The 11787-nt window shown below is 49.5% G+C and overlaps 1 protein-coding gene across 1 annotated transcript; it reads right to left on the bottom strand.

Moving 5' to 3' along the window:
- Nucleotides 1-4919: 4919 nt before the first annotated feature.
- On the bottom strand, nucleotides 4920-7908 carry waif2 (Wnt-activated inhibitory factor 2). The gene has a single exon (XM_059963263.1). The coding sequence runs from the start codon at nucleotides 7464-7466 to the stop codon at nucleotides 6420-6422; it is 1047 nt and encodes a 348-aa protein (XP_059819246.1). The 5' UTR covers nucleotides 7467-7908; the 3' UTR covers nucleotides 4920-6419.
- Between the last annotated feature and the right edge of the window lie 3879 nt (nucleotides 7909-11787).

Genomic DNA, 11787 nt, shown 5'->3' with positions numbered 1-11787 from the left:
CCTTAAACTTCTGCCCCCTAACTCTCAAATCATGTCCTCTCGTTTGAATCTCCCCTACTCTCAATGGAAACAGCCCATTCACGTCAACTCTATCTATCCCTCTCAAAATTTTAAATACCTCGATCAAATCCCCCCTCAACCTTCTACGCTCCAATGAATAGAGACCTAACTTGTTCAACCTTTCTCTGTAACTTAAGTGCTGAAACCCAGGTAACATCCTAGTAAATCGTCTCTGCACTCTCTCTAATTTATTGATATCTTTCCTATAATTCGGTGACCAGAACTGCACACAATATTCTAAATTTGGCCTTACCAATGCCTTGTACAATTTTAACATTACATTCCAACTTCTGTACTCAATGCTTTGATTTATAAAGGCCAGCATTCCAAAAGCCTTCTTCACCACCCTATCTACATGAGACTCCACCTTCAGGGAACTATGCACTGTTATTCCTAGATCTCTCTGTTCCTCTGCATTCCTCAATGCCCTACCATTTACCCTGTATGTTCTATTTGGATTATTCCTGCCAAAATGTAGAACCTCACACTTCTCAGCATTAAACTCCATCTGCCAACGTTCAGCCCATTCTTCTAACCGGCATAAATCTCTCTGCAAGCTTTGAAAACCCACCTCATTATCCACAACACCTCCTACCTTAGTATCATCGGCATACTTACTAATCCAATTTACCACCCCATCATCCAGATCATTTATGTATATTACAAACAACATTGGGCCCAAAACAGATCCCTGAGGCACCCCGCTAGTCACCGGCCTCCATCCCGATAAACAATTATCCACCACTACTCTCTGGCATCTCCCATCTAGCCACTGTTGAATCCATTTTATTACTCCAGCATTAATACCTCACGACTGAACCTTCTTAACTAACCTTCCACGTGGAACTTTGTCAAAGGCCTTGCTGAAGTCCATATAGACTACATCCACTGCCTTACCCTCATCAACATTCCTCGTAACTTCTTCAAAAAATTCAATAAGGTTTGTCAAACATGACCTTCCACGCACAAAGCCATGCTGGCCACTCCTAATCAGATCCTGTCTATCCAGATAATTATTAATACTATCTCGAAGAATACTTTCCATCTTGGAGGGCCTTAAAGCTGTTCCTGCATTTGATGCAGATTTGCACCATCAGTAGGGCACTGAGGTGAATGGTAGAGCAGAAAGATCTGGAAATACAGGTCCATGATTCCCTGAAAATGGCATCACAGGCAGAAAGGGTCATAGAGACAGCTTTTGGCACATCGGCCTTTATAAATCAGAGTACTGGGATGTTATGCTGAAGTTGTATAAGACATTGGGGAGGCCAAATTTGGAGTATTGTGTCGAGTTCTGATCACCTACCTATAGTAAAGATATCAATAAGATTAAAAGAGTACAGACAAAATTTACAAGGATGTTGCTGGGACCAGAGGACCTGCTTTACTTCCACCGGAGGTTTAAAACAAAATCTGTCTATCTCTGCCTCTCAGATCTTAAAACTGTGGGGTGGCACACTAGCATATCATTTAGTGCTCCAGTGACCTGGGTTCAATTCTGACTGGGTTTCCTTCCACATTCCAAAGATGTACTGGTTACTTGGATAATAGATCACATGCAGGTATTTATTGATTTACTGAGCTATAGTGCAGAGTAGGCATTTCCGGCCCCTTGAGTCAATTCACAGGGCAACTTACGATGTCCAATTAACCTACCAACCGGTACGTCTTTGGACTGTGGGAGGAAACCAGAGCACCCGGAGGAAACCCAGGCAGTCACAGGGAGAACGTATAAACTCTTGCAAGCTGCGGCAGGAATTGAACGTGAGTCACTGGTATTGTAAGGCGTTGTGGTAACCACCACTCTACCTTCCTTCCCCCCCAGGCGTGGGCTCAAAGGGTCAGAGGACTGTATCTCTAAACTAAACTATCAGATCTCCCGTCAGCCTCTGTCATCCATAGAAAACAATCCAAGTTTGTCCAACCTCTCCAGGAGGCTTTCCCTCGTACTGACATGCAAGATCAAATTTTTCACTGGACCTTGGTGGCCTTCTGTTGGTGGGAGTCGACCATGGGCATTGGGTCCTACCAGTCTGTGTGATACACAGGCCACGGTAGCACGATATGGAGAGCAAGCTGTGACCCACGCAGCGAGCTCCCCGTCTCCACACAGCTGACGAATCCATAGGAACGACAGAGACCAATACAATCTGGCACCGGTAGCATCGCGGGAGATGTCAGTCAGCATTGAACTCGATGTAGGGCTGCCTCAGAGATTCCAGCTCCAGAGTTTTCTCTCAGGGTTCACTCCCGAACCCTTCCCCATGTAAAGCTGCAAGGCAGCGGAGGCTTGAGATCAGAGTTTTCCTTCTCCTCGATGAGCTGCCGACCGTGGCTGATGAGCCTCACCTGCATGAAGTGACTGGTTTTAAAACACTGGTAACCCACCTTTGCCCCTTGTCAGTAGAAACAGTTCTCCTGGGCTTAGTAGCTAAGCCACACATGTAGGCTAGGAACTGGACTCGGTTCTCAGAGGCCATTTGAGGCGTATGCCATTGGGAGCATTTAATAGGTAGTGGGAGCTTATCCCACTACCCCTCACACCCCCCACCCCCCACCCCCACAGCTATGACAACCTCAGGACCTCGGTACCTGTGACAATAATAAATCAATTTACCAAGTTACCTTACAGAGCACTTAGGAATTTATCAAAAAGTGAGCTGATCTTACAGAGAACTATGATGCCAACATAAAGCATATTGGAATAGCCCAGTGTGTATACCATGGTACAGTACAAGGTTTTACGATGGAAGTGGAGATCTTAATGCATACTTTACAATATTGTTAACATCGTCTCACAGTACATTTACCATATGGCTTATATGATCCAGATAGACATGTTACTGTATGGTTACTATGTCACTGAAGACAACTGAGATGTCATAAACACAGGAGATTCTGCAGATGCTGGAAATCCAGAGCAACACACAGACACAGCTGGAGGAACTCAGCTATGGAGGGGAATAAACGGCCAAGGTTTCAGGCCGAGAATCTTCACCAGCACCGGAGAAGAAGGGGGAAGAAGCCCGGGTGAGAAGGTGGGGAAAGTGGAGGAAGTACAAGGTAAAAGGTGATCAGGTGGGTGGAGGAGGGGAGATGAAGTAAGAAGCTTTGAGTTGATAAGTGGAAATGGTAAAAGGCTGAAGAAGGAGTCTGATAGGAGAGGAGAAAAGGAAGGAAGGGAACTGGGGGAGGTGACAGGTGAGTGAAGGTAAGAGAAGGGCCAAAGTGAGGAAGAGGGAAGGGTGAGCAGTGACAATTACTGGAAGGTGAAGAAATCGATGTTCATGCTATCGTGCTGGAGATGTTTATTTAATAAAGGAGGTACAGCGTGGAATAGGCTCTTCCAGCCCCTTAAACCTGCCCAGCAACCCCAGCCTAATCACGGGACAATTTACAACAACCAATTAACCAACCAACCGGTACGTCTTTGGAATGTGGGAGGAAACCAGAGCACCCGGAGGAATGTGGTCACGGGGAGAACGTACAAACTCCTTAGAGGCAGCAATGAGAACTGAACCCGGGTAGCTGGTACTGTGCCAAGCACTACACGACCAGCTGCCTGCCAACGTTCACAGCCTCCCGTTTCCTTTCCCGTCCCTCCAGCATTTCATTTGTGCTGCTCTCACACGCTTGGTTATGGTGTAGCCAACAAACCATCGGTTCTTACAATGTTCCCAACACAGACTGAACTGATTGTATGATTAGACTGAATGAGGGTGTTAACAGAACACAAGAGAAATCATGCTACAATTTCAATTAAGTCAAGACAAATGAAGATTGTTCAGACTGTTTATAATGTTATTAAGCTGAGCAGGTGGAGGTTAGACTGTCTTGAGCAAACCAAGCTGAGATGGGGTCCAGAGTTGACCCCCCCTGTGAACTCTGCTGCTAATGAGGGAGAGAGAAGAAGAGGGGGGAGGCATCCTGCTGCAGACGAGAGAGAGAGAGACAAAGATTTAAAGTTATGGCTCCATGGCTGATTATTTACTTTTGCTCCAAGGACACTTTCTTTGCCTGCTTGTAAGGATTCTTGCTGAGACAGCAAGGCAGGACCAGGTGACGAATGGCCTGATGGACGGCCGGTGCCTTGCAAGTGATGATAAAAAGCAGGTCTGCTAAGACACAGGCAGACACACCACGGGATGCTGAAAGAGCTTTGTGCACCTACGTGAAGGTGGGGGTTTGGAGGATGGATTCGCAGAATCGATCAGAGGCTCACAGTGTGTGAAGGTGCGATCAGTGGGGGCTTGTGTGTGTGTCCACCCTTGCCTGGGTGACAGGCTCACCACTGAAGAACGGTCATGCCTGGTACGGGGTCACAGTCGGTGACCATAACAGGACAGGAGGACAACAGAAGGTTGGACGGCAACTGCATCACCTCTCGCTCTCTCCCCTCTCGCTCTCTCCCCCCTCTCTCTCCCTCTCTCTCTCACTCTCTCTCTCTCTCTCTCTCTCTCCCTCTCTCTCTCTCTCTCACTCTCTCCCCCCCTCTCTCTCTCTCTCTCACTCCCCCCCCTCTCTCTCTCACTCTCTCCCCCTCTCTCTCTCTCTCTCTCTCTCGCTCTCTCCCCCCTCTCACTCTCCCCCCCTCTCTCTCTCTCTCTCTCACTCTCTCCCCCTCTCTCTCTCTCTCTCTCTCGCTCTCTCCCCCCTCTCTCTCTCTCTCACTCTCTCTCTCTCTCTCTCTCTCACTCTCTCCCCCCTCTCTCTCTCTCTCTCACTCTCTCCCCCCCTCTCTCTCTCTCACTCTCTCCCCCCTCTCTCTCTCTCTCTCTCTCTCTCTCTCCAATGATACACCAGCAACTACCTCGACCTAAACTAAACTGAATTGAACTGAACTCTGCATCATCGTAAGACTATCCATTTACCCTAGACTTCAAAAGAGCTTGCTTTTGATTCCTATTTCCACATTTCTGCATATATCATTGCTAACCTGTTTCATGCATTTGTATTTTATAGTACTGTATTACTTAGTTTACTAATAAACACTATTAGTTACGGTAATACCAGGCTCCAATGTGTATTCCATTTCTGCTCGTTCCGTAACCCGGTCACGGGGTACATGACAAGACACTCAGTGGCTACATTAGTAGGTATCTCCTGTACCTAATAAAGTGGCCACTGAGTGTACATTCGTGATCTTCTGCTGCTGCAGCCCATCCACTTCAAGGTTCAACGTGTTGTGCATTCAGAGATGCTCTTCTACACACCACTGTTGTTAACGCGTGATTATTTGAGTTACTGTCACCTTCCCGTCAGCTTGAACCAGTCTGGCCAATCTCCTCTGAACAAGGCATCTTTTGCCCACAGAACTGTCTCTCACTGGATGGTTTTCTTTCTTGTTTCTCACGCCATTCTCTGTAAACTCCAGAGACTGTTGTGCGTGAAAATCCCAGGAGATCAGCAGTTCCTGTGATACTCAAACCACCCCATCTGGCACCAGCAATCATTCCTCAGTCAAAGTCTTTTAGATCACATTTCTTCCCCACTCTGACATTTAGTCTGAACAACAACCGAACCTCTTGACCGTGCTTTTATGCATGGAGTTGCTGCCATTTGATTGGCTGATTAGATATTTGCATTAATGAGCAGGTGCATGGGTATACCTGATAAAGTGGCCGCGGAAGGCAGATCCGAATACAAGGCAAGCAATAGCTCACTGGCGTGACAGTACATTATTGTTCTTAATATTTTTGTGACTCTGTTTGTCTGCTATCATTGTGCTATTTTGCTGTGTGCTGTCCGTGCTCTGCTTTGCACCTTGACCCAAGAGGAAGGTTATTCCCTTTCACTGTGTTCATGTGTGTGACTGAATGACAATTAAACTTGAACTTGAGATTCTAACTCAGCACAAGCATAACGTTTGTTGGAGCCCTCCTGGAGCAACTTTCCTCGGAAGCCGTGCTGCGTGTGGGCGGTACTCGCTGGGGTTTATAAGAGTGAGGGAGAATCTCATTAAGAGCGACCAAATTTTGAAAAGCTTAGATGGAGTGGAAGTGGAGAGGGTGTTTCCTATAGTGAGGTGTCTATGTCCATTGGGCATAACCTCAAAATAGAGGGACGTCCATTTAGAACGGAGATGAGGAGGGATTTCTTTACCCGGAGGGATGGCAAATCTGTAGAATTCATTGCCACGGACGGCTGTGGAGGCCAAGTCATTGAGTGTATTTAAAGCGGATGTTGATTGGTTCTTGATTAATCAGGGCGTCAAAGATTACAGGGAGAAGGCAGGAGAATTGAGTTGAGAGGGAAGATATATCAACCACGATCGACAGCGGAGCACACTGGACGGGCCGAATGGCCCATTTCTGCTCCTGTGTCGCATGGTTTTATGGATCGGACAAGGGAAGGCGAGGCTAGATCACAGCTGAAACACTAGCCACCCCATGTTCGTGTTCACCCTCGTACCGATACTCGTACCCCTCCATCTGGTCGCGGCACGCCTCCCGGAAGTTGCTGGCCCACCGCTTGATGCCCTTCCTGTTGAGGTAGAGGACCATGAGGAAGGTGGCGCCGATGAGAGCCAGGACAATCCCCAGGAAGACGTACGAAGCGGCGTCGGTTTCTGGGCACCGGAGGTCCTCGGGAGCCAATCGCCCCAGGAGGGTCCCGTTCAGGGACTCGGGGTGGGCGCAGGTCAGCTTCTGCACGTCCCCAACTTGCGATGTGTTCTTCAGCCACTGGTACATGGCCCGGAGCCCACAGTCACACCGCAACGGGTTGGAGGACAGATAAACTTTCACAATGGCCTGTTCTCCCAGCCGGGCAATGGTCGCTTCGCCGACGCCAGGCAACTGGTTCCCCGTCAGATCTAGCGTCTCCCACTTGCTGTTGGCGGACAGGTCGTCTGGGAGGTCGCTCAGGTGGTTCCTCGCCAGATGGAGGTGGGTGAGGTTGGGGAGGTATCCGGGGTCCAACGCCGGCCAGAGTTGCCGGCCGGCCAGGTCCTGGAGGGCTCGGTTCATGCCCAGAGTCTCCAGCTGGAAGAGTCCCAGGAAGGCGTCGCGGGCGATGGAGCCCAGCGCGTTCTCGCTGAGGTTCAGTGTCTTCAGGCTGGGCAAGCCCCGGAAGGCGGAGGGTGCAATAGTCTGGATCCGGTTACCCCGGAGATCGAGGGTGTCGAGGAGAGCCAGGGCCGAGCCGTTCCCCGCCACCGCTGCCTCTCCCAGGATCGGGATGCTGTTGCCGGTCACTGCCAGTCTCCGGGTGCGTGGGGGGATCTCCCGTGGGACGCAGGTTAAGTTGGCGTCTCTGCACTCCACCTGCCACTCGTCTGGGCACTGGCACGCCAGGGGGCACGGGGAGACTCCGGACAAGAAGGGCGCCGCTGTGGCCAGGAGGGCGAGGAGACGCAGGCGGTACAACCTCCGGGATCTGAGCTTAACACCCCGCGGGTCACACATCCTCCAGAGGGGGTGGATGAGAGCAAGGCCCCCTTACACATACAGCGGAAATACCACCCTCTAACCCTCTCCAACTGCAGCCAGAGTCTTAACTTTACAGCTCCTCCGGTCGACCCAGTTACCTCCCTCTCTCTTCACGGCTTGTGCCGAGAAACTCCCCCCTCCTCTCACCTCACGCCCGCAGTTAGTTACACGGGGTCCCGGGCGGAGATTTCCACAAGTTCTGACCCTCTCTCCGTGCGAGCTCGCCAGTGCCGGTGCTGTGAGCGATCGGCTGCCGGCTCCGGCCGAGTGCTCAGCTTTTCTCTGCAAACCAGGCTATTCCGTTTCGCTTCCTATCGATTCACAATTCTCCCGATGCAGATCGCAAGAGATTCATCACACACACGTCTGCCACAGTGCTGATTCAGATTAACATCGGAACATACAGTGAAATTCTGTATGCCCGCGAGACACAATTGCCTACAGAATACCACCCCCCCCCCCTCCGCTTCCTACCTTGTTATTCTGGCGTTCCCCCCTTCCCTTCCAGTCCTAATGAAGGGTCTCGGTCGGCCCGAAACGTCAACTGTTAATTCTTTTCCATAGAAGTTGCCCGGACCTTTTGAGAGTGTGTGTGTGTGTGTGTGTGAGTGTGTGTGAGGTGTGTGTGTGTGTGTGTGTGTGTGTGTGTGTGTGTGTGAGTGTGTGTGTGTGAGTGTGTGGCCTGTGTGTGTGTGAGTGTGTGTGTGTGTGTGTGTGAGTGTGTGGCCTGTGTGTGTGTGAGGTGTGTGTGTGTGGTGTGTGTGTGTGTGTGTGTGTGTGTGTGTGTGTGTCAGTGTGTGTTTGTGTGGTGTGTGTGTGTGGCGTGTGTGTGTGTGTGTGAGTGTGTGTTTGTGTGGTGTGTGTGTGGCGTGTGTGTGTGTGTGTGTGTGTGTGAGTGTGTGTGTGTGTGTGTGTGTGTGTGTGTGTGTGTGTGTGTGAGTGTGTGGCCTGTGTGTGTGTGAGGTGTGTGTGTGTGTGTGTGTGTGTGAGTGTGTGGCCGTGTGTGGCCTGTGTGTGTGTGTGAGGTGTGTGTGTGTGGTGTGTGTGTGTGTGTGTGTGTCAGTGTGTGTTTGGTGTGTGTGTGTGGCGTGTGTGTGTGTGTGTGTGTGTCAGTGTGTGTTTGTGTGGTGTGTGTGTGGCGTGTGTGTGTGTGTTTGTGTGTGTGAGTGTGTGTGTGTGTGTGTGTGTGTGAGTGTGTGTGTGTGTGTGTCAGTGTGTGTTTGTGTGGTGTGTGTGTGTGGCGTGTGTGTGTGTGTGTTTGTGTGTGTGAGTGTGTGTGTGTGTGTGTCAGTGTGTGTTTGTGTGGTGTGTGTGTGTGGCGTGTGTGTGTGTGTGTGTGAGTGTGTGTTTGTGTGGTGTGTGTGTGTGTGTGTGTGTGTGTGAGTGTGTGGCCTGTGTGTGTGTGTGAGGTGTGTGTGTGTGTGTCAGTGTGTGTTTGTGTGGTGTGTGTGTGTGTGGCGTGTGTGTGTGTGTGTGTGTGTGTGTGTGTGTGTGTGTGTGAGTGTGTGTTTGTGTGGTGTGTGTGTGTGTGGCGTGTGTGTGTGTGTGTGTGAGTGTGTGTGTGTGTGTGTGTGTGTGTGTGAGTGTGTGGCCTGTGTGTGTGTGAGGTGTGTGTGTGTGTGTGTGTGTGTGTGTGAGTGTGTGGCCTGTGTGTGTGTGTGAGGTGTGTGTGTGTGGTGTGTGTGTGTGTGTGTGTGTGTGTCAGTGTGTGTTTGTGTGGTGTGTGTGTGTGGCGTGTGTGTGTGTGTGTGTGTGTGTGTGTGTGTGTGTGTGTGAGTGTGTGTGTGTGTGTGTGTGTGTCAGTGTGTGTTTGTGTGGTGTGTGTGTGTGGCGTGTGTGTGTGTGTGTGTTTGTGTGTGTGAGTGTGTGTGTGTGTGTCAGTGTGTGTTTGTGTGGTGTGTGTGTGTGGCATGTGTGTGTGTGTGTGTGTCAGTGTGTATGAGTGTGTGTGTGTGTGTGTGTGTGAGTGTGTGTGTGTGTGTGTGTGTGTGTGTGTGTCAGTGTGTGTTTGTGTGGTGTGTGTGTGTGGCATGTGTGTGTGTGTGTGTGTCAGTGTGTGTGTGTGGGACGATGGGGTTCTATATCACAGATGTTGTGGGGAACAAGTCTCTCTCTCAGTGGCCGTACGGGGCTGTAACCCGCTGAGCTGCCCTGCTCTTCCGCTGCTGTAACCCATTTGCTTCCAGGCTCGATGTGTTTGCGTTCAGAGACGCTCTTCTGCACACCACTGTTGTAACTTGAGTTACTGTCGCCTTCAACCAGTCTGGCCGTTCACCTCTGACCTCTCTCCTTAACAAGGCATTTTCACCCACAGAACTGCCGCTCGCTTGAGATTTTTTTTTTGGTGTGTTTACGCACCATTCTCTGTGAACTCTGTGCATGAAAATCATATGACATAAGACTATAAGATATAGGGCCAGAATCGACCATTTGGCCCTTCCAGTCTGCTTCGCCACTCCATCATGACTGATTTATTATCCCTCTCAATCAGATTCCCCTGCCTTCTCCCCGCACTCTCTGTCACCTTGACTATGCAGGAACCTGTCAATGTCCGCTTTTAAAATACACAATTACTCGGCTTCCGCAAATTCGCCAACACATACACAGCGCCGGGGGAACTCGGCATCTGTGGAAACGAGTGAACGGTCGACGTTTTGGATTGAGACCCTTCATCAGGACTGGAAAGGAAGAGGAGAAGACAGAGTGGGAAGGTGGGAGGAGGGAGGAAGAAGTACAAGGTGGCAGGTGAAAGGTGAAAGCGGGAGACGGGGAGGGCTGAAGTAAAGAGCTGGGAAGTTGATCGGTGAAAGAGATAAAGGGCTGGAGAAGGGGGAATCTGATAGGAGACGACGGAAGGCCTTGGGAGAAAGGGAAGGAGGAGGAGGACCAGAGGGAGGTGATGGTTAAGTAGGAGTGTTACGTACCCCACAACTGGGTGTCTTACCAGCAAAGATAGAAGTATCCGCTGGAGTCTGGTACTATTTTCGAAACAGTGTTTATTAGTAAAATATACAAATCAATATCAACAATGCAAATATACAGATAATACACGTTAGCAATACTAAACCTAAAAGTGTGGGTATAATAATAATCAATAATAAACAAGCTCTATCGATGTCTAAGGGGATAATGAATTATCATGGGAAAGTATAAAGTTCAGTTCAGTTCATGTAGGCTGAGGTAGTTGTTGATTCTTTTGTTATAACCGTTGGAGGGAGAGAGAGAGAGAGAGAGAGAGAGCGAGTAAACAGTGACAGCTACAGTCAGTCAAACCTTCCTTTATGTTCCTGATCCGTCGATGTGTTGTTGTGGCCATTCAGGTATGACCATCTGTCCTTTAGCTAGACTGTTCTTCTATGGTGGACTCGTCACCCAGGCAAGGGTGGACACACACACAAGCCCCCACCGGCCTCGCTATAAACACTGTGAGTTCAAATTGACTGATCCTTCGTTCAGTCTCCGATGCCCCACACCTTCTCGTGGGTTCCAACACTCAATCAGTGCTCAATAGTGTGTCTCCTGGTGTGTCTGAGGGGTGTCTCCCCAGGCCTCACTTTTATCCCTACTCATGGGATCTCAGGTGTCAATCAGTTTTGAATGACTTAGTCCATCAAACCAGCCCACTCCGGCTGTCCACTGAGGAATTTTAATGAACAGAATGGTACCAAGTAAACAGCTCTCTCCGGAGCCATAAGTCTTACTGGAGTCATAATATGGTGGAACAACAAGTCTCTCTCTCCCGGTGTTATCTCTCCCTTATCTGAAGCAAATGTTCCAGTCCCAGTATGTTTTCCCTTTGTATCTCTTTCTCTCTCATTAAAAGCGTGTGATTCTCCTTGGGGGGGGGGGGGAACATGGGCAACTCTGTACCATTCTGCCCATCACAGTTGTTCATCCTTCATAACAGGAGATAAGGTGAGAGAGAGAGAGAGGGAAACAGGAATGGGGAATGGTGAAGGAGAAGGATTGGGGAATTCCCAGAAGGAGAAATCAATGTCCATGCCTTCAGGTTGGAGGCTACCCGGACAGAATCTAAGATGTTTCCACCCCACACACACACACTTTCTGCAGAGATCTGAAATGTCAGTCCATGATGGGGCATCACTCAGGCTGGAGGAGCAGCAACTTGTATTCCATCTGGGTAACCTCCAAAAAGTTCAAAAATGGTTCATTTATTATCAAAGCATGTGTCCACAAGACAGAAAGATCATGAAATTCTTTCAGAGAGAAACGTCAACCCCTCTTCCACCCCACACAAAAAAATAATGGCATAAACATCAATTTCTCGAACTTTTGG

Source organism: Hypanus sabinus, chromosome 3, assembly GCF_030144855.1.
Source record: "Hypanus sabinus isolate sHypSab1 chromosome 3, sHypSab1.hap1, whole genome shotgun sequence".
NCBI lineage: Eukaryota > Metazoa > Chordata > Chondrichthyes > Myliobatiformes > Dasyatidae > Hypanus > Hypanus sabinus.
This window is presented reverse-complemented; position numbering and strand designations above follow the sequence as displayed.

Excerpts from the sequence above, each read along its gene's own strand:
- waif2 (XM_059963263.1), bottom strand. The coding sequence starts at position 7,466 with ATGTGTGACCCGCGGGGTGTTAAGCTCAGATCCCGGAGGTTGTACCGC.